At 37.1% G+C, this 26,878-nt stretch overlaps 2 protein-coding genes and 1 long non-coding RNA gene across 8 annotated transcripts; 1 reads left to right on the forward strand and 2 right to left on the reverse strand.

The window, feature by feature from the left end:
• Positions 1-120: 120 nt before the first annotated feature.
• On the reverse strand, positions 121-17,742 carry cluhb (clustered mitochondria (cluA/CLU1) homolog b). Of its 4 annotated transcripts, none has more exons than XM_026195372.1 (26): positions 15,222-17,742; positions 14,476-14,660; positions 14,209-14,380; positions 13,493-13,636; positions 12,954-13,081; positions 12,694-12,848; positions 12,480-12,605; positions 11,855-12,002; positions 11,687-11,779; positions 8,190-8,584; positions 7,800-8,099; positions 6,549-6,820; positions 6,356-6,456; positions 6,111-6,263; positions 5,354-5,416; positions 5,015-5,259; positions 4,851-4,935; positions 4,622-4,775; positions 2,703-2,842; positions 2,535-2,615; positions 2,330-2,455; positions 1,067-1,188; positions 882-975; positions 659-793; positions 505-578; positions 121-368 (listed from the first exon to the last, which is right to left on the reverse strand). In XM_026195372.1, exons 1-26 carry the CDS (start codon positions 16,516-16,518, stop codon positions 275-277), a joined length of 5,082 nt encoding a protein of 1,693 aa, XP_026051157.1. In that variant the 5' UTR covers positions 16,519-17,742; the 3' UTR covers positions 121-274. The 4 variants fall into 4 exon arrangements, with proteins under 4 accessions (XP_026051157.1, XP_026051156.1, XP_026051158.1 ...); XM_026195371.1 differs by having other exon boundaries at positions 121-374; positions 15,222-17,741; XM_026195373.1 differs by having other exon boundaries at positions 121-374; positions 17,006-17,734.
• On the forward strand, positions 17,368-19,438 carry LOC113038151 (uncharacterized). The gene is made up of 2 exons (XR_003274734.1): positions 17,368-17,482; positions 17,943-19,438. It is a non-coding gene; the product is annotated as an uncharacterized LOC113038151 (long non-coding RNA).
• On the reverse strand, positions 18,380-26,431 carry ccdc92bb (coiled-coil domain containing 92Bb). Of its 3 annotated transcripts, XM_026195377.1 has the most exons (5): positions 26,177-26,429; positions 21,287-21,449; positions 20,503-20,550; positions 20,090-20,436; positions 18,380-20,016 (listed from the first exon to the last, which is right to left on the reverse strand). In XM_026195377.1, the coding sequence occupies exons 2-5, from the start codon at positions 21,414-21,416 to the stop codon at positions 19,687-19,689; spliced, it is 855 nt and encodes a 284-aa protein (XP_026051162.1). In that variant the 5' UTR covers positions 21,417-21,449; positions 26,177-26,429; the 3' UTR covers positions 18,380-19,686. The 3 variants fall into 3 exon arrangements, with proteins under 3 accessions (XP_026051162.1, XP_026051160.1, XP_026051161.1); XM_026195375.1 differs by having other exon boundaries at positions 20,090-20,550; positions 26,177-26,431; XM_026195376.1 differs by lacking the exon at positions 26,177-26,429 and having other exon boundaries at positions 20,090-20,550; positions 21,287-21,756.
• Between the last annotated feature and the right edge of the window lie 447 nt (positions 26,432-26,878).

Here is a 26,878-nt window from a genome sequence, read left to right on the forward strand (position 1 = left end):
AGATAAGCTCATGCTTTTAAAGGGAGTGCTAATATTACATATACATATATATATATATATATATATATATATATATATATATATATATATATATTTTTTTTTTTTTTTTTTTTTGCAAGAGTTCATTTACACTTTTACATTTTTATCTTCATGTTATTATGTTTAAAACCCCAAGAAGAACCCTGTTCATTTAGGGGCTCATCTGTTTGTTCACTTTATTTAAAGTGCAGTCTTCTAGTTCTGTTGAGTAATAGCTTGTGATGTGTCGTGCTCCTCAAACGGCCCCCTGCAGATCCTCCACGGACTGAACATCATTTCGTGTGAGCTGAGATGTTTTCTGAGCATCAGTCCTGAGTTTCTCAAGGTCTCTGTTACTTCAAGGTAGAAAAAAGTGGATGCATGAGAGAATGAAAGAAATGCAAGGACAGTTTTACAATATTTTAAAGTGACCATCATAATATATGAAGTTCATATAACACAAAGTAAGCCTCAGATCTCTCTTACCTAAGAGGAATGAGGACAATCCCAGTGATGAGATTTAGCTGCTCCATTATCCACACACGACTTGGAGAGTTCAGCTATATGAGGATGAAGCGTTATTAATTCATTAAATCATTATTATACCATGCATCAGCTAAGACACATGTACAGCACTAACATTGAAAGGGGGAATATTGGTGTCTGAGCCAGTTTTGTAGATCCAGTTCATCGTTTTCTGTAGAATCACTGCTTGATGTGTCAGATGCTTTAGGTACTCTGAACTTTCTTGGGTCTTCTCGTGTGCTTCTCCGACCTATTAAAACAGCATTTATGAATATCTAGATTTTAGATTTTAGACTAGAACAAATCTGCTTATCCTTTTTGGAACTGTAATTATTCACCTGCTTCCTGTATATGCCATAACGCTCTTTTTCATGCGTCAGTGCAGCACGGAAATCTCCTTTACTTTCATGCACCTTTGCCAACAAGTGATGACTGTAAAGATGGATGATACATGATTTTTTTGGTCATGTCCAGAATTTATTTTAGAGTGCTATATGTGTATGTGTTGCTGCTGAGTCTTCACCTTTGTGCCAGTTTGAGAGATGAGGGTCCCTGGTATTTGGAGGTCAGGACAAGGGCGTCCTCGAGGAATTTGAGGGAAAGGTCACAGGCCATCATACTATGAAGCACAAGACCTATCTTACTCTGTACAGGAGATGAATGCAGAATATGTTTCAGATAAAAGTGTTTTAATTTGGTTTGGTGTATTCAATACTTAAATATCAAAGATTTGCAGATATTTGTATGAGTATTACTTATCGAGATTATGGGAGACGCAAATACCATGGACATTTGAGATAGAAATTTATATGAATGTATGAACCAAAGTATTACTGTTCAATCATTTGGGGTCAGTAAGATTTAAAAGAATGTTCTTGAAGGATGTCTGTCTTTTATGATCACCAAGCCTGTATTCATTTGATAATAAACAAAAATATTGTGAAATATTATTACTATTTCAAGTTTTCTATTTGAATATATTACAAATGTAATTTATTTGGCATCTTTACTCCAGTCTTCAGTGTCACGTGATCCTTCAGAAATCATTTTAAATATACTGATTTGGCGATTGAGAAACATTTATTAATTTCCATGATGAGAACAGTGATTTTTCTGTTTTGACAGATGAAAATAAAATTCTCAATTATATAATTTTTTTGAAACAGAAATATTCTTTTACATTATAAATGTCTTTACTGTCAGTCCAATTTAATGCCTCATTAATGAATAAAATTTATATATATTTTTTCAAACTCATTATAAAATATATTTAAATAGAAAACAGTTATTTTAAATTGTTTTTAAAGCAAAACAAATTTAAATTGTTACATTTCACAATATTTCAATACTTGTAATTACTATATTTTTAATCAAATTAATGCAGCCTTTGGTGAACATTTGAGTCTTCTTTCAAAAACATTAAAAATACTTAACTTAAATACATAAAACAATAAAAATCTCTTAATACCTGCATGTGAAAATATACCAGAACAACAAAACAAAACAAAGCAAAGCAAAGCAAAGCAAAACTAAACTAAACTAAACTAAACTAAACTAAACTAAACTAAACTAAACTAAACTAAACTAACCAAAAAACTAAACTAAACTAAACTAAAGCAAAGCAAAACTAAATAAAACTAAACTAAACTGAACAAAGCAAAACAAAACAAAACAAAACAAAACAAAACAAAACAAAAAATATATATCCTGTCACATTGCGTGCCACTATTTGAAGTTCAATGTCCATGTTATTTATTGTCATCACATTGCTATCATCACAACTCACATCCAGTAACGCCATCTCGGGGTGGTCGTCTCCACACACCAGGAGCATCAGGTAGCGAGCGCGGTACAGTAATCGCAGAGCTGTCACTGACTGGCCCCCAGCAAAGCAATACAGACCAAGGTGCTTCTACACAAAGGGGAAACAACTCTATGATACTACAGTAAACCAGAGTTACACTTAGTTGAATAAACAGAATTTTACTTACGTATTCCTGTATAGTGTTGGGATGCTCAAGTCCCAGAACTCTCTCACTGATCAGCACAGCCCTCTGCTGGTGACTGAGGGCCTGACAGCAGAAATTCAACGTTTGTTTCAAAATGTCATTTTCAAATGATTTATTTTGGCTCATCTGTCATTTTGGAACATGTGATACCTCAGAGTAGTCTCCGAGGATGTAGTGTATGCGTCCCAGTAACCGCAGACATATGCAGACATCCTGATGCAGAGCTCCGTAGACGTTGGTGAAGAGCCCCAGAGCCTGGTTTATTAACTCACAGCCCTCTTTCAGACAACCTAGACATGCACAAATGAATTTCAAAATTAGAGATTGTTTTATTGTTGTTTTTGTCTTGATATGCACCACTATTCAAAGGTTTGGGGTCTGTAAATGTTTTTATATTTTGAAACAAATAATTATTTAGGAAGCATTACATTGATTGAAAGTGACAGTAAAGACATTTACAATGTTACAAAAGATTTCCATTCCAAATAAATGGTGTACTTTTGATTAAAAAAAAATAATAATTATCAGTATTCATAGAAATTATAAGCAGCATAAATGATTCAGCTTTGATAATAAATGTTTCTTGCAATTAGCTTTTAAAAATAATTTTTAAAAGATCAGTGACACTGAAGACTAGAATAATGGCTGCTGACATTCGTGTTTGCCCTCACAGGATCAAATTAAAATATCTTAAAATAGAAAATAATATTTGTAATAATATTTCACAAGATCAAATAAACACAGCCTTGGTGGGAGTAAGAGACTTCTTACAAAGACATAAAATAGATTAACAAACAAATAAACAACTTCAAACCTCTGAACGCTAGTCTATATTCATATAAATATGCATATAAATGCACTTTCTGTTTTTTATTTTTATTCACTTGTAATCTTATTGAGCTAAAATAATGTTAAGGGGGGGGGGGGTGAAATGCTAGTTTTCACTCAATATCCTGTTAATCTTGAGTACCTATAAAGTAGTACTGCATCCTTCATAACTCTAAAAAGTCTTTCCCGGAAAAACACGAGCGCCTAGAGGCGTGACGTGTGGCAGAGCTAAAGAATCACGAGCGCCAGTAGGCTTTTGAGTTGAGAGCATGTGGAAGCTGTGACACAGATCCAGAGGCTGAAATTTAACAAGAGCAGCATCAGCAAAGGCGGTATGCTATGTGGTATGTACTGAAACTGTATATATTTGCTTAGCGGTTTTGGAAAATGACTAAGTTCCACTCGTCTTTTTTTTTTATTTTTTTAAGCTGTACATGTGGAAAGTGCAGTTTGATGACAACATCGCATGTTGTTTACTTGATGTGCTTACACGCCGATAGCTAAGTTAACAACACAGAGATATTTGAAGCAGTTTTACTCACCGCATGTGGTTCCAACACACGATCGTGACTCTTTTTAGTTGGGACTGCATTATCCTTAAGAAATAAACAATGTGCAATCCGAAATGCAGGGAACAAACAAAAACACTTGCACAACTCCGTTGATGCTCTGTAAAAATAAACTCCATCCACTGGTCCCTTAATGCTGTTTCTCTTTTGGTAATCTGTGCAGGGTTGTCTTACCCTGGCAACCAAAAACACACTTCTGTGACTTTTCGTGACGCTCTCGCTCTGATCAGGCTGTGCTCAGCCTCTCAGTGCTCTGCTCTACGGGAGCGCGCGCTCTTCCGGCAGAAGTGCCTTAGGACCCATATGAGGAAATTCCGCTCCATCTAACGTCACACAGAGCCATACTCGAAAAAAACTTTCCGAAACTTGTGACAAACCGGAAGAGGTTTTTTTGGAACAAAAATACTCCTTCAAACGTACAACTTAATTTTTGAAACTTTGTCCATGTTTAGCATGGGAATCCAACTCTTTAACAGTGTAAAAAAACTCAGTATGCATGAAATAGCATTTCACCCCCCCTTTAATTATTTTTATTTATAATTAATAAATACTTTTTTTAATTTTGTTGTTACATTCTAATAATTGTTGCCACTTAAATAAAATGAAATGTTATAAATAAAATAAATATAAAATATTTGAGTCTGATTAAGTTTAGATTATTGGTTCACTCACCTTGCTGTACTCTAGACTGACCACAGCGCAGGAGATAAAGCGCATCACTGGACCTAGGGCTGATGTGCTTTACTACCGGGAAAATGTTAAGGATGTCGTCTTCAGTGAATACAGTTTTGTCCTCAGAATCAAACTGGTATTCTCTTAAAAGAATCTGAAGGAGAGATGGAGATGAATAGCTATCAGAGTTAAGGAGATGCACAGAGACAGTTATTACAAACTGATATACCTGAAAGCCAGTTTTGATGGCGATTTCTCTGAGCAGGGTGATCCTCTGCAGCCTGCATTTGTCCACGGCTTCCTCGATGCTTCCACTGCCAGAAAGAGATGAGATCGCCCTCGTATCAAATCACAGCACAGCATCTATTTGTGTGCAGAGGACAGGACACTCACCAGGGCAGGCTGTAATGGAAGTACTCCTGAGCCTCGGCTCTGATGGCCCCCCAAAGGTCAGTCGGAGTGAGGTAGGACCAGGAGGTCACAGCACCACCCACAGACGCACGGCTCCGCCTTCTCCGACTCCTGCGTCTAGAAGCTAACTTGTCGTTCTGCTGAATGACTCCAGCGTCAGCGAAGGAGCCGAGGAAGCAGTTGAGGAAATGGCTGACGGAGGCGGACAAGGCAGATGGTTCGACAGCCTTGGGCAGAGATAAAGGATTTTTGGCAAGGGTATCATAATGTACCACATTATATTAGTGATATCCCCACCATAAGCGATTTCTGGACACTCACCAAAAGATACGTCTTAAACAGATGTTTCGCACATCTGGTGATCAGCTCACAGAGTGCAATTCTCTGAAAAAGGTTAAAATGTTTTTACTTTTTCAGATTAGATGCACATATTTTTCTTTTGATGTTAATAGTTCTTCTCTTTAGAGTAAAATGAGTTAGTCCTTAACTTTCATTAAGATTAAATTGTTATGATATTTGTAATTCTTATAATCTATTATTACATTTAATAATAGTAGTATTATTTTAATTCAAACAAATATTTTATATATATATATATATATATATATATATATATAATATGTATTTATTATATCATAGTATAATACATTTAAAACATATATAAATACTTGAATTATTAAAATAGTTTAAAAGACCCAATTAAAAAAAGTAAAATCATACTCAAGGTCCCCTTTAAGTATATATATATATATTTATATGTGTGTATATATTTATATATATATATATATATATATATATATATATATATATATATATATATATATATATATATATATATATATATACACACACACACACACACACACACACACACACACTCATATATATATAGTTGAATATTGTTAGCTGCTTGATGAATAGCTTTTGTTTGCTCCATGTAAATGTGTAAATGAATATGTAATTTACTTATTATTATTATCTCTAATTATCTGTCATTTCAAATGGTAGTTTACAGATGTGTACGTTGCATTCAGAATTGACTGAACTGATTGAATGCATGAGTGAAATACACACTCACATAGACATGATCAAGTCTTTCCTTCTGGGGTATCTTCTCAGTATACTCCAGCACAGTTCCCAGGTATCTGATGTTGATGCCGTGCTGATGGAGAGCCTCTGTTAGTGTGACACCATCTGTAGGCATTGATGTATGTGCAAGGCAACTCTTCATCTACAGAGACACAAGATGTGAGGGGTTACAGAAGGACAGACATCGGCGACTATCTGTTTAATAAGTTCAATCATTATAAAAAAGCAACTTACAAATGCAGGGATTTGATTGGAAATTAGAAACACTGCTGCTTCCTTTAACTGCTGTTTCTGTTTCTGGATATCTTCAGTACTTTCCTTGGGAAAACGTACACCTGTTAAATGAATGAAAATATTAGTAATGTTCATATTAAGCCACACACATATTTCTAATATTGTCTGCTGGTCAAAAAAGCTAACAGCGCACCTGCACAAAAGACGTTAGGATTGAAGTGTATGTCAAAAGCATCCCCGAGGGAGGAAAAGACATGCTTTATTGAAGACCCTTGCTGGATGTTATTCACTGGCACATTTTTTAGGGAATGGTGCTCTGTGTCCTGGTCTTGGGGTGTGACAGTAGTTGAGGGAAGCTGAGGTGTAGTAATTGGATCACTCTTTATCGCAGATGTACCAACGGCTTTGGCGATTTCTCTGTCATGCTCAGTACTTTTGGAGATATTCTCCATGAATACCTGGTATCTTATGACATAGACACACATATAAAAAGACCGTTTAGCTCAAAAACTCACATCAGGTTAATATCTGCACCATGATATAAGGTTTTTTTTTTTTTTTATTCTGTGCATTTGATTTATTTGTAAAAGATTTGTTTGCTTTTTACAATGAATTATAATAAAAGCACTGAAATCATTCTATAAATGTAGTAATGATAAATTAAAATGATAAATGATAGGTAAAAATTGTTAGCCTAAATGCACTGTAAGTTGCTTTGGGTAAAAGTGTCTGCTAAATGAATTTAATTTAATTTAATTTAATTTAATTTAATTTAATTTAATTTAATTTAATTTAATTTAATTTAATTTAATTTAATTTAATTTAATTTAATTTAATTTAATTTAATAAATGTAGTACCATTAGAATAATTGTGTGAGTGAATCTCACAAAACCTGTTACAAATCATATTTAACTACAAAATGAAAAAAAAAAATGGCCTAAAGAAAATCAAAGATTTTGCATCTTGACACTGTTTTCATGACAATTAAGCAAATATTTCTTAGAATTCATCTTTATCCTCCTGGTACTGAACCAGCTAATATTAATTTCCACTGACTGGAGCAGGATTGTTTTCTTGTTACTGATCGGTTTCAGCCGGTGCCTTTTTGCACCTCCCTTTCTTCATGTGTTCAGTACGTTTTCCCTTTGTTGTTCAATTTTATCACACATACATTTTTTCTGAACATATTTGTTTTGTTCTCTTTGTATGTATGGATTACTTGGGTTGTTATTGATAGCACCTTTAGAAATATATTCCCTGAGAAAAATGGTGACGTGTTCAATACTAGTAATTTTGTGCATGTATATATAATATTAAAATAGGCTTCATTTTCTGTATGTTTTTGTTTGTTTTGTTTTTGATTTTAGAGTAAAATATGACATTCCTGACATGTTTTCTGAGATTCACCCATATATTGATCATAAGACAGGTGAACAGAATCACCTCTGCTCCACGAAGGCGTCAATGAGTTCCTGTCTCAGGCAGACCAGGCGATGAGGATGTAACTTTGGAAAGCCTAGATGTGGACACACAGGATCCAAATCCTCTCCTTCTACAGGAAGAAAGTTGAGGTCGGGCGGGAAGGTAAAGAGTAGATCCAGGATGTAACGCCGTCCGTCATTACCCACAATGCCCTTGTGCTCCACCGAGGAGCACAACTCTACTGCTGTATCATCTTTGTTTAGCACTAGGTGGCGCTGCACTCTCAGCTTTTTACTGGGTTTGTCAAGCAGCTCTAGATACCTTCACAGAGTATAAAAACGTGGTTACATATACATATTAATTGTTTATGTAATTTCTAACACATTGTTAAAATAAAAACGATCCTTCTACCTGTCATCAGACACAACAGTCTTGCCAAAGTCAATGGAGCCGTAGACGACACTCTGTTCCTGGTGACGCTCAAGGATTCCCGGCACGATAGTTTGGGCAGTGACGCGGTAGCCGCTGTAATCGATCACTACAGTTCCAATCAGGAAGAGGCCTTCCTGATCCACTGCCCAATAAGCTCTCACACCATTCAGGTCAAGAAGAGGGGCGGCATGGGCCGCAGCCTCACCTCCCAGATCTCTATACTGGTCCCGCACATCGAAGCCTAAACTGAAGAAAATGTTGCTCCAGATGAACATTTGTTGTCGTGGTTCTTCACTAGGGTTGATAGGCATCACGTTACCATCTACCACTGCCATGGCTCCCCGAGTGGCAGTGCTCACAAAATCACTGTTAGCCTGTAAAGTCAGTAAAATGTGGTAATTATTGGTCTACTTGGTTAAGATACAGCCTAAACAGACATCAAGAACAGACAACACAGTTTAGGTTTTTCAGATATCAGATTTGGTTTTTGGCAGAACACTCTTAAAGAGCCACACAGATGGGAAATCAAAAATTACCTGTATTACAGTGTATGATGTAGCTGTCCATCAGTGTAAACAATGTGCAAAGTAATTAAACCAAAAAGTACACGATTTATAAAGTTATTGGCTTCTAAAGTAAGGAGTCGACTCTGAATCGCTGAAACGAATCGTTATAGATTTCAAATCTTTTGCCCATCTCTATGTACGTCACTAGGAGCACTTTGCATAATAATCTCCGCCTACCGTCTTGGGAGAAACGGAACTCTGACCTGCCCCCCCCACCCCCACCCCCCCCACACAGACGCTCTGGTTGGTGTGATAGCGTCATGTCGAGGAGACAGTGTGTTTTTAATTGTAAAGGCAAGTTTGTTTTATTTTCACTGCCAAAGAATGAAGATCAGAAGAACCAATGGCTAAAATTCATTTTTACCACAATACCAGAGCAGTACAACAAATCCTTTTTGTTGTGTTCACAACATTTCACTGATGACTGCTTTTCTAATCTCGGTGAGTTCAAGGTGGGATTTTCAAAGCGTTTGGCCATAAAAGAGGGTTCATTACCAACTTTATTTAGACCAACGGGCATCTCCGAATCACAATGCGAAGTATGATTATGAAGTTATGTGTTTGTTTTCTCCCGAGCGTCTTATCAGTATGTGTGCTGTCTGCAGCCTTTGTCTGCACTGATCTTCGTTTACAAACACGTCATTAAAATGAAGTGTAACAAGTGCTGCTAACAGATATTCTGTGATAAAGTAATCCATATGAAAACAACGCGATGTCCGTTTTTCACGTCTACCTTCATTATATCTAATGTGACCACGCCCCCGCGCTGAATGCGCTTTTCAGATTCAAACTGAAGCGATCGGCTTGAATACACCCCCACAGAAGAAAAAGCAGCGAGACTGCTCAAGTTTTTTATTTTACTGTTTGCTTCGCGATGAGAGGAATAAGACATAATTCACCCCAAAAAGATGCTAACGCATTGTTTACCATGACGTTGTGACCAATCAGAACACAGTATGCTACCGAAAGGTGGGGTTTAAAGAAACTGAATCTTTTGAACAGCTTTGCGTGAACCGTTTGGGGATCTCTGAGAATTGAGGTAATTTTAAAATGATATTTTGACAAAATAACAATGTTTTTTAACCTTGGATGGATTTAAACCTATTGTACAGGACTCATAAACAGTGATAGGAAGCTTAGAATTTTCATCTTACTGGCTCTTTAACTTCCTAGTGTTTGTTCCTAGGTCAATGAGCTGGCATTCGAACTCGGGACACATGAAGCTATTGGCGCCAATGTAATTTAACATTTTAAGACTAACAACACTGGGTTCTGGGTTTTTGGGTTGTGCTGTGTTGGTTAGTTTTCTAAGGGCCTGTTTACACCTGGTTTTCAATGATTCGATCACAAATGGACAACGTTAAATACAGGTGTAAACGGTCTAAAACGTTTCGAGTTTGTCCACATTGAACCACTTCCAGAGGTAGTAAAAAATGCCTTCAGTAGGACATATTTTGAGAAACTACACCAAAACAATTTATGTTATGTTGAGCCAGGATACCCAGATTATGCATGAAATGTTAAACTCTCAGCCCCTCATTTGTTTCTCCACTAGAATTAAGTGTTGTATGCAAATTCCATCCAGCTATTTTGTCATTTAGGGTGTGCTCAGCAAAAGTATATTTTTATGAACAGGTACTTCAAGAGCTGATTGGTTAAAGCTAAAGTTTTTGTTCACTGATAAAATGTTGACTGTTTCTGATTTCAGAGATGAGGGGCAGTTGTGGCCTAAAGGTTAGAGCGTCAGACTTGTAACCTGAAGGTCATGGGTTCAAGTCTAAGCCCTAGCAGGGATTGCAGGTGGGGTTAGTGAATGACCAGCACTGTCTTCCACCTTCAATAACACAACTGAGGTGCCCTTGGTGCTGGAGCAAATGGCTGCCCACAGCACACCTCAAACATAGTCCAATCCCAGCAAAATTAGCTTTGTCTCAATTTCTTATTAAGCAGAGTTGACTGGGAGACTGAAAGCAGAAGATTTCAAAAGTCCAAAAATAAAGGCCACCCTATTGAACACATATGACAGGCAGAAATCCCGGGGGGTTGGGAGGGACAGGACCACCCCTACCTGAGGGTTGCCCCCCCTAGAAATATGATTAAAAACCATTCTGTGTATTATAAATAACAATGTTTTATACTTTAAATAACTTTGTAAGTAGTAAAACAACCATGCAAATGGGGCAAAAATGCGTTTTGAGTAAAAAAAAAAATTGAGCCTCCCCCTTCCTTGCCTCACATACTTTGGTCCAAATGCCTGCTTTCCTCTCTTACATCAATCAGTTTTGCCATGTCTGTGGTTTTCTGGCGGTATTGGGCTACTTTAACAGTAGCCTTGCTACTTTTGGTTGTTTTTCATTTTAGCGGCGCCCCTAACGTGATATTTAGCTCCTGGAATCTTGATTGGGATGAGTAGCATTTGTGCATTTTATTTTGGTGAAAACCTGGCAACCCTGCATCACCTACAGTCCGATTAGTGAGAAAAAAAATCAGTAGTTGTGAAACTCGGCTGTCAAGGCTATTTTATTCACTTATACATTGGATGAAGTGATTATTTTCTCTTTAATACAAATGGTGCCAATGCATTTTTTGATGAGTCTGCTATTTTAGCTATAATAACGTTACCTGCTTGATGGATGGTAATGCCTACAACACACAAGCGTTATCGCGGTGTGATCACAACAGCATGAAGTTGTCTAATATGGCACGGTCTCCCTGCTACAGTAAAAGTAGTGAGACTTTCCTCTGCGTACACTTATCCTAACAAGTACAGTTTTAGCTGTATTATTTGTGTCCCTTTCAGAAATTGCTATTGAGAAATGTTATGTTTATTGTTCTCCCCTACTGTAAAATGGGATTCTGGGATGGAATGCTGTAAGAATTTATGTCCCTGATGATTGGTGATAAAGATACCTTAAAAACAGCTCGGTCCCTCATCAGACGATCAGTCACGGTTTTCTTTGGAAGCTCTCTTGTGGTCTGAAGTTCTTCATTCCAGTCCCGGGCCTTTGTTCAACACAGAGGAATTGATTAAAATCTATTCATGTAACTGGCTTGTGTGCTGACTTTCAACATGTTTACCAGAGCAGGCACATGTTCTTCATAACCCAGGCGGAAGGAGATGACATCTTCTGCTCGAACGCAGTCCATTGTATGGTCAAGTGCTGGAGCAGTCCAGCTGAACACCTGGAAAGGTGTAGCAATCCTTTCAAAGGGGTGTGTGGACCCTCTAAAATAAGACAGAAGTTAGATTTGTACAACTATAATTTTATTCAGACCAGTACATATTTTTCAGGGCAACAAGACTTAAACATTTCCTATATAAATAAATTCATATGAATACATTTCGGACAGGAACATTATGATTTTTTGCATCTTAACATTGCACATTTTCCTCTACAGGCTCAGTACTGTTATCAAAAATGTATTTGTTTATTTTTTTTACTATGATTATCATTCATTCATTTTTTAGCTGAAAATGTTATGTTATTTTTTTGTATTACATATTTTATTGTTGATATTGTATTGTATTTAAACGGCAACAAAAATCTAAAATATTTCACAATGTTAAGTACTTTAATACATAAGTATCACTGTAGAATGTTTTGCCAGAAATTGTCTTTTAATTGAGTAAAATATAGGCGCAGTACCCATGCTTTAGATTAGTTTTTAGGTCCTCTTTTACTCCTTTTGAGAACTGGCATACCTCCTTTTCAGCAAGGCACTGAAGTTCTTCTTAAAAACTGGACTGATATGACCCAGGAGATCCAGCAGAGCGTGACTGAGGACACTAGGATTGGCTGGTTTTGGGTTAAAACTTGAAGTCGTAGACCTAAGTGAACCAGATTTTTTAAATAAATTTCTATTTGCCTTTTTGAGGGAAAGGACAATTTAGAAGAGAACTGTACTCAGTAACTCACTGATTTACGTAGAACCCGCGACTTGATGCTGTTATACTGAAATGTCTGTCCTCCATGGTGACCACATTAAGATACATGAGGTCTCCGTGCATCTTTCTGTTTCCAGGAGGAGGATTCCAGCTACTCATGGTCAGAACCTTCAAGCACCCTGAGGACTGTTTAAAAGATGAACAACTACATATTATCATCCTTAACCCAGAAATAAAGACTGTCTAGCACAACTTTACTGCCATTACATTCACAGATCATTGAATTCTTACCTTCCCAGAATTTGTATGAGGTAGTAGGGGAACCAGCAGACGCTCCTTAGAACCTGGAAGGATGTGATCTGGAGGGCTGCAGCTCATCTGCTTCAACCCTTCACCTTTTCGCTTAGGTTTGCTGTTCTCTGGGAATTAAATGAAGTAAAATTGTATTAAGCCACCATACTTGTATTGCATACTGACTTGAATCCATTTAACATTCGTTCACTCATTTTTTTATTTAATATTGAAAGAAGAAAACAAGAATTCAGCTAAAATTTCCCTTTTTTTGTTCAGGGGTAGAAAAATGTATAAACAGCTTGAATATTCAATTTCTACACGTGGACGGGAATTAAACGGCCCTTTCTGCTGATTGGTCACCTTAAGATCAAACTGTGCCATCATCAGTTCATCCGCAGTTCCGCGAGGCAACATGCACCAATATTTTATAAAATCCGGTTATTCATTTATAGGTCTGGTATTTAGATCTACTGTATAAGGTTATTTTTTTTTACCAAACTTCTAAGTATCTATTTATCCTAAGACAGGTATCTTACCTTCCAGACATTCTTCTGTGACACAGCTGAGAAAGGACGGTGAGCTGCCCTCCACTCCATTATAACCATCAGTAAGATCCAGGCTCTTTAAAAGGTCTCTGATGTGGCGTAAATGGATACGCACTTCTCGAAAAGTGTAAGGCTCTTGGTCATATTTAAAGGGGGAGCAAGAACAGAAATTTTAGGCAGTTAATGGTGCTAATTGTATGCATGCCTAAAATTTAAAATTCAACCATTTTACTTTTAGGGGATGTTTTAGCTTAGTTATAGCTTACTTGGTCAACTATGATAATGTGAATCTGATTTGGGGCCAAACTGTCAAGTTTGCACCAATGCAAAACCTCTTTTGGCATTTAAAAACTATTGCCAGAATTTAGTGATGAAAGGTTTATTTTTGTGGCTGACCTTAGTATATGTATGCATTTGTAGAAATTCCCTTTCACACAAAAGAATGTGTGGGCGGAGAGTATTTAAAGGGATAGTTCACCTAAAAATGCAAATTCTGACTTGATTTTTTTCACTCTCCACTTGTTGCAAATGCTTTCATCTGATGAACACAAAAGAGGATATCTTGAAGAATATTGGTGACCCCCCCCCCCCCCAAAAAAAAAATGAGTGTCTTAACTCATTTTGCACTTGACATAACCATTACCAGTTGCTAATTTACACTGATTAGGAAATTTGGCCCTTAATCAGGTACATTTTTACAGCCTTACCCTCCACAACCCTCAGAATGGAGCCCTCCTGAAGACCTGGTATAGATCTAAGGTGGGTAAAGTTGTCAAGAGTTACTCCATTGAGCTGCAGGGAGAAGCAGGTCCGACAACAGGTCTCCTCCCGGTCCATCAACACTTGCTTTATTTCCTGCACCATCGCTAAAGGTGACACCTTGAGCCCAATATAAACAGACAGACATATAGACAGATAAATATCAGCTTATATCTACACATACAGTAGAAAGCAGCTTCGTTTGAAGTCTTTACCTGGAAGTCAGTGGGTTCTGTTCCAGGAGCCTGGATCTTCACCGTGAACCCTGTATCCTCAGATGGGTCCATGTCCGGAACAGCAGGAAGCTCTTGTTTTCTGCTGTCACCCTCTACTTGTTCAGTCAAGTTGTCTGCTGGGCTGTCTAGCACATGGCCACTAGACATGGTTTCGGCACTGGGTGCTTGTATTTTGGAAAACAGAAGAATACAAATCACAAGTAGATTAAAAAAAGAGTTACGAAAGGTTTGGGATGAACTAAGGCCTACCTTGAAACATTCACACATTTTTACAAGCACTTCTATAAACATACCTAAAAGACCTGTTATACATTTGTTTAGATTTGATTTGTTTATAATTATTGTTAAGCCTATAATTATTTTCTGGTTATGGCTGACAAATAATAAAATGATATGCCATTTGTTTCTAAAAACAACAACAAAATAATTAAAATATTAAACACTAAAATGAACTGTTTTAAATGCTGGCATAACAACACCATATTGTACAGAATGAAAACCTATTTTTATTAGGGGATTTGCTAATGATTACATTGTTATTCAATTAATATTAATACTCAGTTAATTACAAATGTTATTAAAGATTAATCTTAAGTGAGCATTAAAGAAATCTTAATTAAAAAATAGGGGAAATGAGCATGCACAATTAAATACCCAATATTTCCAATACTCATAATAAAAGGTTTTATTCCTATATACTGTGCACCCCTAGAAAGAATACACACCTGAAATATTCGGAGTGGCCAGGAACAGTTTATCAACCACAAAAAGTGTGAAGCGTTCAGTCTGATCCTTTCTTTGCTCTACCTGTGTCACAGCGAGGGTTGTCTGCTCAGAATCCTGCAGTGATAACCCTGTGCTCCGCTTTAGCGCTTCCAGGTCCCACTGCATCTGTTCCACTTCCTTCTTTTTCCACTTCAAGTCCTGGTCCATCTGTGACAGGCTTTGCTCAGTCTCCCCTAACTCTTCCTCCATCAGCCCAGAGCTCATGTCTGTAATCTCTGGTTGTTCTACAAGAGATATTTTCTTCTCCATACAAAGTAGATGCTCTGCAGTTCTAGTAGCATTCTCATCAGTTTGCTCTCTCTTTATAATTTCCATCTCTAGTGTCTCATACTTCTGTGCATCTTGCTCTGGGTCTGGTCTTTGAGAGTCTTCAAAGACATCTGGTTGTGCTATGAGTTCCAAGGTTTGTGCTTCCCTTTGCATCTTCTGAAGCAAAGGACATTCACTTGTAATGGCATTCACAGGTTGCGTCTTCATCGCATCAAGAGGTGCACTGTTTGGTTCATTCAGTAGTTTCTGGTCTTTTTTCTTTTCGGTGTGTATTACATTTACTCTTGATTGCTCCTCAGGTTCTTCCCGTTCAGTGAACTGCTCTGTTTGAGTCCAACCATCTTCTCTCTGACTGACGTCAATGTCACTTTGTGAGGCATCCAGTGAAGATGCAGCAAGCACAGGAATGCTACCATGACCAGAAAAAGAATTTTGACTTACCGTAATATCTGCAAATAGTCCCATCCCATGATGTTTACAAGTGTCTGCTTCTAGTCCATGAGTGCATATTTGTTTTTGAGCAGCAGGTATCTGATACAGGGATGACAGAAGGGGCCATTCATCCTCTGTTGAGCATAACTGATTTATGCCTGTAATGTTTGTGCTTGGCGGCTCCACCAGCTCTCTATTTCTCTCTCCTCCATTTCGTAGATTGCTTTCATAAACTCCTTCGTCCCTACTGACATCCTGACATTCCCTCCTCGTTGCCAACAAGAGCTCCAAAGGCTGAATCGAGTCCCCTCTGACCCGAAGGTTGCTGCTAAGTATGATGTCTGGGAACAGGAGATGATCTTGGTCCAGAACGGGAGAGGCCAGAAGGTCAGCTGAGCTTCTTGAAGGAGAAAGACTTTCTATATCACTATTCTCTTGGGATAGCAGCAGAGACTGTTCCTCGGTCCGGTTCCCAACTCCCTTGGCATTAACAAACTCGGAAACCTTACGGCAACAGTAAAGTATGTTCCCCATATTGTCCACTTGTGTACACAAGAGCAAAAGAACTGTAATTTTGCAGCCCAAGAAACTGTGAGTCAGCTAATAAGAGCTCATTTGGTTTTAAAATGACCTTGGCTGCTAGAAAAACCTTGCTTTGTTGGTAAATCTTTAAGAGAAGCCTGACAGACAGCTGACATACCCAATTACCAAGCCTGGCATCTGGCAACTCTGCAATAGCTTAAACATGTTCTAGACAGCAAATACAGTAAAGACATTCAATTCTGTTTTGCATGCAAGAAATTGTTGAAAGGATCATTTATGCATAGATGAATTGACATCCTGGGTGATAGTATCTCCTATAAAAAAAAAATTTACCTAAAAAAGTTAACAGCAGAAGATCAGAAACATTGCATAGACTTGATTAAAATAAAATGGCTGGTTAAAAATACATATTTGTTTTACTATGTAATTGAAACTAACAGATTAATAAGTAATATTAAACATGCAAGCATCTTCTCACAGTTATATTCCTTCATAAATGTCCCCGCTGTCCATCTGCCCCATAAATCTCTACAGAATCACAGGCAAGCAGAATAGCCTGTCCCAAGCAGAGATGTCCCTCTCTCCATAAGACGCAGCACAATTCTACAGTATAGTGTCTTTTCCTCTGCCCTTCATCCTGTGTCTCATACATTTCTATTCCCGGTGGGAGGCGTCGAGGTGGAGTTCCCCGCATCCCATTCCTCTTCCAGAGAAATCGCAACTCATTTCTTCAGTTTCAATGAACAAAAAAGCACATGACATGCCTTCTTGAATCCATGCCAGATCACACATTCGTTCAGGAGTCTTCTATATGATCGCTCGCGGATGCACCTCTCTTCTGTTTGCTCTGAATCAGCTGCTGACTCGAGCGGTCGTGCTGCAGCACTCACCGGCGGAATGTAGGACCTGTTTGGAAAAGCTACAATAGTCGGAGAAGTGGGTGGAACAGAGAACCGTAAGAATACTAAACGAGCAGAAGTAGTACGCATTATTTTTGTTGTAAGCTTATCGATCTTCTCCTTGTTTTCTTCTCCCAGAAGCTCACCTTTATTCTCTGCGCATGCGCGTAAGCTACTAACGGTCGCTAAACTGTCCTTTTGGATTCGAATGACAAAACGGCCGTTTATTATTGATATCTTATGAAATTAATTTGTATGGGAACCAAAATAAATATAAACGTATTAACATATGAATTCCAAAGAATGGAAAAGTATATTTTATCTTAATTATTACTGTACCATTTATTTTTTATGTAAAATCAGTATTTGGTAAACAGTTTGGTCAAGTTGAGAACTTAATTAATTATTAAGCATTGGTTAAGAACAAAATCATCAGATAAGTTTTTTTTTTAAGATATTTTGCCATGATCAACATTCTGCAAGTTTATATAACATTTTTCTTTTATTTTATTCTAGTGCTTTCTGGAACGTTCCAGAACATTTTGGAACCAGTCATAAAAGACATCCGACGTACACTTCTGACGTTTTGGGTTCATTTCTGGTAACTGTCTGTTAATTTGTTAACTCAGTATTATACATGTACCATGTAATGGTATGTAATGCACAAGTAAAACAGATTAGCTTGTACAAGTTGTCAACACAACACAGTGCATGATCCACAGAAAGTACCATGTCAGACTTCATAAGAAACAAAAGTTAAACAAAACTTTTATATAAATTCATTGATACATTGAAATTGAAGATTCAATGATACATTTATACAGTGTATTATCTTTTTTTAATTTTCAGTTTTTTAGCCTCCTTTGTCCTAGTCCTCATCAGTGAACATACTTTCAAGGAACTTTATAAATATAATAAATAAGTGAATAACAGAACAACAACAACAAATATAAACCATTTTTGTAATATTTAATAAATAAACCAAGTTTCACTTCATATATATTCAACACATCATAAAGCTCTTTTCTAATAGAGACAGAGAAACCAAAAACACAAAAACAATATAATACACCTGTTTACCTGCATCTGCCCTTGCTGTTCTTCTAAAGTGTGTCTAATGTGATAAGAGTAATTCACTTCATTGACACAAATGATGACTGCATGGAAAGTGAAAACTCGGTTATAGAGTCTTCTGGATTCAACAAAGACAGATTTCAAAAATGGACATCACAATGTAGGTTTCAGGTGCTCTGTAACTCGAGAGTTACTCTGTAACTTTCCTTACAACTTTGCTAGGAAGTTTCTAGAATGCAACAATCAGGTTCTGGAAGTCAAAATCCCATTCACTTTCTCCATAGGGCAATGGATTTTCAACAATAACATATAAACCTTTAAAGACAGACCTACTTTAAACTATGAGTTTGCTAATCGATTGTATATATTTTTGTTGAAGCCACCAGCCCACATTATGTAAACTTGTTTTTGTTTGTTTTTATAATTTTTTTTAATTCCTGGTAAAAAACTACATTCAGTAAATATTTAGAAAATCAGAGTACACCAATCCAAAGTCCACTCCCAAGATATACAGTGAATGATGCAGAGATATTTTTTTTGGTTATGACATTTGCAATGCCTCATTAGAATACATTTCTTTCACTTTTGTATCATTGTGTTCATCTGATTTTCAAACACTCTTTACTTAAAATCAAACATTTTGTAATGTTTGCGATTCACCTTTTAAAGGTGCAGTATGTGATATTGATATCTAGCAGTTGACATGGGTACTGCGATCCAAATTCAAAAGATTGCAGGTTGCCAGATTGAGAACCAAGGCTTGAATGCCAAGGCTTTTTTGGTAGGGTGGAATCTGCGATCTCTGATCCAGTTTGTTTGCTCGCTTCCATGCCTGCAGTACTGAGAAGTTTTCCGTTAACTGGCAACCAAGTTGTGTCGAAATACTATTGGGTAAATTAGCAGTGGGCGGAATCACACAGACCAAAAAAAAAAAAAAACAGACATTCAGACAAGGAACACACATTTCAAAGCAGAATAACTGGCTGTCACTTTGTTTTTTTGAGGAATAAGCATGTGAACGTAGCGTGTTTCCTACATACCTGCAAACATATTATAGTATTTTTATGCTTCAGTACAGTGAAAAAAAAATTGCATACAGCACCTTTAAAAAAAAACTCTATAGGAAAAATGAATGGGAAAAATCCCTCCAGAACCAAGGCCATTGAATAAAGGGCACTGTTGCCCTTTATAACTCAGTTGTTTCTGGTCCAATGTCCTCCCTCAGTGGTCGGTCTCTGAATCTACCTATTCGAGCTTCTGGCATCCTTGAAAGGCCACCTTCTCTCCAGTGACCTCCAAGTGACCTGTGCAAGGGGAGGAGCCTATGTCTGAAAGGATAAAGGAAAAGAGCGGGATCAGGCATGGGGCGTGCCTCTTCGGGCCCAAGCACCCTTTCGCGGGGCACGCATTCCCTCACTCTTTCTGATCTCCGCACCCTTCCTGAAGCTCGGCTTTGACGTGGACTTTCCGCCAATACTGGAGATGTCCATGGAGAATTTGCAGTCCATTCTGATTCCTGTGGAAGGGTAAAAGAATAAGTCTGATTCATACCCCAGGTTATGAGTAAATCCAGCCGTAGTGCCTCCTACCTGCATGGTGCCTCCTTCATCCTCTTCTTCTTCATCCTCTTCCTCGTAGTCTTCTGTCTGGTGATACAATCGAAACTGTGCCGAATGCAGTTGGAAGGAGAGCTGAGCGGCCAGGTCAGTCTGCTTGCGGAGATCACGACTCAATGTTGTAATCTTATGACTGCGTCGTTTTAGCTCCTCCAGGAATCGCCGCTCTTCATCTCGAAGTCGAACCTGCAGTGCGCTCGCAAGTGCCCCCTTTTTCCGTAGCTCCGACCGCAGCTCCACCAGGGTGCTTTCCTCCTCAGCCAGATGCTGCTCTGTCTCTAGTAATCGTGCCTGCAGAAGCTCTTCCTCTAGTTCGATATCTGTAAAAACATGTAGTTGAGGGAACATGTGGGAAAGACTGGAATCTTGTGAAATCTGATACTTACCTTCTCGGCTTTTTACTGGTGCTCTTTCACTTAGTTCACAACTCAGCTCTGTAATGTTATGCACACAGAGAGGATTTAACAGACATGAAAGTGCCATGAAAGTATCTTTTAGGCCAAGGGTTTCTGATGCTAAGGACCACCAAATGTGACAATCCTGTTACAAGGGACCGCTTCCTATAATACATAAATGCAGGTATATATTTTCTATACATACAAAAAACTAACAAAACAATATTAAATTCCCCAAATTAAATAACTGGTTTTTACATAGTCATTGCACTAAAAATTTTATATTTCAGCATATTTTATTAATATATATAGTATATTAGCTTTGACTGTGCAGAAAAATGTATCTTAATTTTTTCTTCTTAACTTCACAGACCACTGTTTTAGTCAGTTTGATGGAGGAAGAGGTTTTAATTTGAAATGCAGGGTCTGAGTTAAGCATACCTTACATTTTCCCTTCTGTCCTAATGAATGAACAAAATCAGCATTCTACAAAATGTAATGTAGTAAGCTTTGGAACAAAATTAGGGTAAGTAAAAAGGACTCTCATTTTTAGGTGATAAGGTAAATATTCTATGTAAAACAGCTATAAAATTATGTGAAAATCACTATACAAATAAAATCTGCTTGACCTGTTTTAACTTAATATAGACTGTTTCATTGACAAAACTTTGCTTTCTTATGAAATCATAGTTAATTAAGTGCAAAGTCCTGTATTAGGTATTTCTATATTTGAGTTCAGAATGGAGAATCTGTGGAATGAGGATGAGTGACAGACCATTGCACCGTTTCTTCAGGTTGCGGATCTCTAGCCGTAGACCGCTAAGGAGGATGCGGTGTTCCTGTTGCAAAAATGCTACATTACGCTCAACGCTCTCCACCTGTTGGGTAAATGTGGATCTATCCATGGAAGGCTCCTAGATGTTGGCGGGTTACAGCACCTGTTTACAATTAAGTTAAAATTGTTAGTATGTCAATACAAAGTAAACATTTCCTTTACTTAGGCCAAACAATTAATTAAAAGTGGAAGCACACTAATTTCCATTAACCATTCCCCTCCAACCGCCAGTCTGATGTGAGCTAGAGTTAGCGAGGAGATGCGTCAAAAATAAAGCCCCAGCCTTTATTTTTACTTGTCTAATAAAGAGTTTTTGCCAACTTTTTCAGCAGCTTTGGTTCCAGAAGTATTTTTCACATTCATATTTCCCAAAGTTTTTTTTTTTTTTTTTTTTTACTTTTATTTATCTTTTTAAAGGGACAATAAGTAACTTTTTAGGTATTTTATTATCTAAAATCAATATTTTTATTCATAAATATGCCCTCAATGGTGTACAAATACCTATGCCAATGTTTAAACGAATCCTTGTAAATGAAGAATTTATTATCTTTATATACATGGGACGGGTAGGTCGACGGAGGCTTCCATGTATTTCCGCCATCTTGCAAAACTATAATAGCAGAGAGGGACAAAAAGTACTAAGCCAACGCGTTTCCACAGCGCGTTTTCGGTCAGAGCCTGAAACGCAGGTGCAGAGCAGTGAGAGGCGCTTGAAACTGCACCGGCAAGTTTAAAAGTCTGGATTGCATTCTTATTATGGACCATACATAGCGCCACAGGAGAAGAAAACATCGTCGCCAAAACAGTCAAAAATAGAACGTAAAAGGAAACGTGACCGTAGATTACAGAAAACAAGAGTTAATGTCGGGGAAGCTTTTTCTAGGTGGAAAGAGCTAATGCTTGATAAAGATTTCAAAAGAGACGCTGAAGTGGCCAGTTTTCTTCTCGACAGGTAAATCAGTGTTACAATCTATATTATAATATTTTTTTTATATCTAACAATGCATATAATTCAGAAAATATAACGAATAAATTAGACATAACTACTAATTACAATATTTCATGTTTTCCACAGTCAGTAATTCATACTGTAACATTCGTTTGTTTATGGTCATGTTGCTGTTTGTTTGAAATAACACACCTGTTCACCTGAAGGAAAACTCGACGAAGTGCTATTAGAAGACATCCTGTCAAAGCCTTTTGGTACATATCGCCTACCGTAGATGCAACGCGCATTTGAAAAAGCGAGGCGCTGGAGAGCAAAATTAGTTTGAATGCAAAATACAATTTCACCACTAGATGGGAGTAATTCCTACTTAGTGTCCCTTTAAAAAAAAGAATTACAAGCCATGAACGAAACAGCTGTAAGGTGAATCACAACATTACAATTTTTTACATTTTGATTTGAAGCAGAAAAGTATTTGAAAACTGGACAAAAAGACAAAAATGGGCCAGAAATTAAAGTGAAATAAATAAAACCCCACTGCATAATTAGAATATATCTATAATGGCTGAAATGATTAAACTGAAATGTGAAAGAGATCTGCTCACGTTGCATCAGATTTATGTTTACACATTTATTGCAGTTTTAACATCAAACTAGTTTCGGAATGCATAAATGGGTCATCGGATGCTACATTCACTTTTACAAGTTGTTTGAACTGAAATTTTTGTTGGCAGTGTGTGTACACAACTACCCTCTAATAATAAAAACAAACACCCAGTGTTTTTTTTTTCTTAATCTAGTTTTCTCAAATGAGCCGATCTCAGATGCCTGTCTGTGTGATGTCACAGAGACCGGACCCTCCCATGATAGTTTGATTGACAGTGGCTTTTCAGCACAGACTAGATTGGTGTCTTACCTTAGACCTGCCCTGAGTGAGCTGTCATCAGTCCTCAATTGTTTCACCAATGAAGCAAATGTAGACAAGAATGACACCTAAGCGATTGAGGTGTTGGATGTAATAATGTAAAGTAAACAGTCTCTCAGGCAGGGTCAACAGAGCTCATTAACATTTAAAGGAAAATGCTACAAAACAGCTTGCTCTGTTTTACTACCATTGATAATTTTTTACCAAAGTATGTTACACACTTTTCATTAAGACCCTAAAGAATCATATCAACTTGTGGAAAATGGGCATCCTATAACCCCTTTAAGAAATGATCAATGCATGCTTAAACTGGCTAAATTCTGCACTCTTTAAGTTTTTTTTGTCATTGTAAACAACAAAGTGCATAAATAAGATTAATTTCAAATTGTAGGCAGCTTCTGCGATTTTGAGAGTGCTTACTCATGCTAGACTGAAGTCAATGATGGGAAATAATCATTGCTCACTTTCCTGGATATTCTAAAGCATATAAAATAATAATAATAATAATAATAATATTAATAATAATAATAATATTAATAATATTAATAATAATCATATTAATAATATTAATAATAATAATAATAATAAATGCATGACCAGTTCTTAGTTTGTTTTCTCTTTGTAGTCAGAATTGGACTTTGTAGCCAGAATAAGCCATTCCCCCAAACACACATTATTATGATTATATCCAGAGTGACGCCGCCTTCACACTGGCAGTTGAAATCAGCTCCGATACGGCTACGAAACGACCGGAAGTCATTCATTTCCTATGGAGATTCGCAGACCGCATGCGAATGGCTACGAACCGGGTCCAAACGAGTGCGGTGCGAAAAAAATCATGTCCGTTGGTAATCCGGATGCGTTCAAAAAATTTAACTCTTGCGAAAGGCTACGGACGGTTCCTATCCGACAATTCCAGCGGAAGTTGGCATTGCTATGGTACTGATAAACCAACCTGAATTCATAACTTTTAATAAAATAAATAATGATTATATAACGATAAGTTGTCATGTCATTTTTTTATTTTCATGATTTTCTAACATTATAAGGGCAGTTAATACAATTAAAATGAATAATTAAATATCGTGGCCCCCGCTCTCGGACACCCTCGGTCTCTCTCGCTGGAGTGCAGGGTTGTTGCAGCCCTATATACCACTATATCACATTTAGCTGACCTGACATGCACATTCAGATACAGACAATATCAATCGTTCTAATCTCTCCGCCATTTTTGTTCTACTCGCTTCCGAAGCTTTTCAGCAGTGTAGTACGACGTCCACTGGGGGAGTATTGTGTATTACGGAGCTGATTTCAACTGCCAGTGTGAAGGCGGCGTGATAATCAACAATGATGTAATTTTTGTCATACTATTGTAGCCTTGTAATGAACTCCTGTTCTTTCTTCAATTATTTATTTTTTTAATAAATTTTATAAATTGTATTTATTCTTTGTATATACTGTAGGCTTTTTACATTGTTGTGTAAATACATGTATGCCATATTTGGCAGCCTGTACAAGTAAACATAAATGCCATGTCAGGAGTTTCATTTCTTTGCAGTTTAAAGATGGCTGTTGTTGATGTTGATAAAATTTTATTGGTTACAGATTATGAAATTCTTACTGACTGAGCTGGTGAAATTTAAGTATTTGACATAAAAATCAACACAGATACATTTATTGAGGTAATTATAAAACGTGCCCATATGAAGATAAAAACAACCGGTTCCTACAATAAGCAGTGTCAATGAATAAAAAAATTATGGAGAAATATAAAATTGCAACACACATTTAATCAATTTAAGAGCATAGGAAAACAGAGTCTACTGTATGTTATTTGCAGTGCTTCATTTAACTCTAAGGGTGAATTCCAAATGGCTTTTTTGCACTCTTGAAGGACACTTTGGGAAGGAATGCCATTTATAGGGATGTTCCAAACGAAAGTGGATAACTGAATCCCTTTACAGAAGTCCGTTAGCAAAGGGAACAAGTGATGGTCACTTCCATTAAGTGATTTCCATTTGTGATCACTAGATCTTGAATTCACTCAATTTTTTTATCTGATGGTAATCTCTGCAGAATCATGAGTAATGCCGTTTTTCCCCAGGGCCTTCAATGTTGAACACGATTATTTAGAAAATAAATTGATATAATGCAAGCTGATGACTTCAACAATACCATCGATTAACAACCTTGCAGCTCTCATTATGCCCGTCTTCAATATAATTTCCAATATGGAGAAAATTAATGGGGATTTTACTTCCAGAGCTTGACTGTTGCAATGCCACTTGGTTTGATAGGCTGTTTTGTTTTAGTGAAAAAGACATACATTTTTATAGACATTTTAAGAGTGTTGTTTTTTTTTTTTTTTGCCACTTTATGCACCAATAACAACATTTCAGATGGCTTACTATGAATCTTAAAACGCATATTTTGTTACAACATCAGCATCACAGATTCAGTTTAAAATCAGCATTATGTCATCTATGCATCCGGGACATTCAGACCCAGGAAATGCGTAACGGCGACTGGAGCATGTAAACATCGCAATCTATCGTCTTTAAGGCGAATATATATTGGCAAACCAAGGTGTTTTCTTTATAAAAAGCACAAAATCTTCATGTCGATGACTTAATTGTTCCTTTACTATGTTTATGCCGTTTTCACATCGTTTTCAACAGTAACTACCCACCCATAAACCTTCACGCACTGATCCATGGAATATGTCAACAAATGATGGATCAACTAAGTGTATGAAACACGGATTATTGACAGCTGATTCTGCTGAAACGTATGAAAACAATATCGTAACGGTTCTTTTTTATCCTTACATAGAATCTTGACTATTTCTTTAAACTACACCTCCATTAGGCTATTACGACTATTATCACCGCAACGCGTTTCAAGGTCAGCAATCTCAGTAAACATGTGGTGATACATGACGCTGTGTAATGCTACTCACGATTTGATTGAACAGATGAATGATGCAGGACACCTCCAGTGCAAAGCATCGCCACCAAAGCAGTGCGTCAGAGACACGAAAGGGTTAGTTAGCCATCTGCCATATCCATCCCAACACCTCGTTCATTTAGCCAATGAAGCTGACAGGAGTCAGTGAGAAATCCTTAAGTTTTGTGTGGTTTATAGCGCAGTGACTACGAGTGTGTGCTCAAGGACGACAACTTGTGATCATGGTATGCATGGAATCTTAAAACACACTGCCACTATAGGCAAATAACAGATTCATACAGAAAAAAAAAAAAACATGTTTATTATACATTTATATACTGGGAAGGAGTTGTGATAATACATTAAAGATTAAGTGCACATAGATAAATGATAAAAGAAAGGGAGCATCACTCTTATTACCTCAAGAAAATATATATATATATATATATAGTAGTCCAGACACTCAGTTTTTGGGTATCATTTGATATCATTACACCTTCATTGAAATGGCAGCATAATATAATTAGGATCAAAGGCTATATTCCAAACACATTCTTTATAACTCTGTATGACATCACCAGCAGAAATCTTATATAGTCATATAATTCTCATATGTGCTGGACTGAACAAAAAAGAGTGGACATTCACACATTTTAGCGAGTGTTTTCTCTTCACTTAATCAAATGAGATTGAATTGTTTTATAGCTCCCCATCC

This window comes from Carassius auratus, chromosome 21 (assembly GCF_003368295.1).
Source record: "Carassius auratus strain Wakin chromosome 21, ASM336829v1, whole genome shotgun sequence".
Lineage (NCBI taxonomy): Eukaryota > Metazoa > Chordata > Actinopteri > Cypriniformes > Cyprinidae > Carassius > Carassius auratus.

Bases quoted from the DNA above. Each gene is read 5' to 3' on its own strand.
- cluhb (XM_026195371.1), bottom strand. From the start codon at position 16,518: ATGGGGAACATACTTTACTGTTGCCGTAAGGTTTCCGAGTTTGTTAAT. The intron at 12,849-12,953 runs GTAAGAATTCAA...TCTTTTAAACAG, and splicing joins CTCATACAAATTCTGGGAAG to TCCTCAGGGTGCTTGAAGGT. The intron at 5,260-5,353 runs GTGAGTGTCCAG...TCTCTGCCCAAG, and splicing joins TGTTTAAGACGTATCTTTTG to GCTGTCGAACCATCTGCCTT.
- ccdc92bb (XM_026195375.1), bottom strand. From the start codon at position 21,416: ATGGATAGATCCACATTTACCCAACAGGTGGAGAGCGTTGAGCGTAAT. The intron at 20,551-21,286 runs GTCTGTCACTCA...ATAACATTACAG, and splicing joins CCTGAAGAAACGGTGCAATG to AGCTGAGTTGTGAACTAAGT. The intron at 20,017-20,089 runs GTAGGAGGCACT...ACCCTTCCACAG, and splicing joins ATGAAGGAGGCACCATGCAG to GAATCAGAATGGACTGCAAA.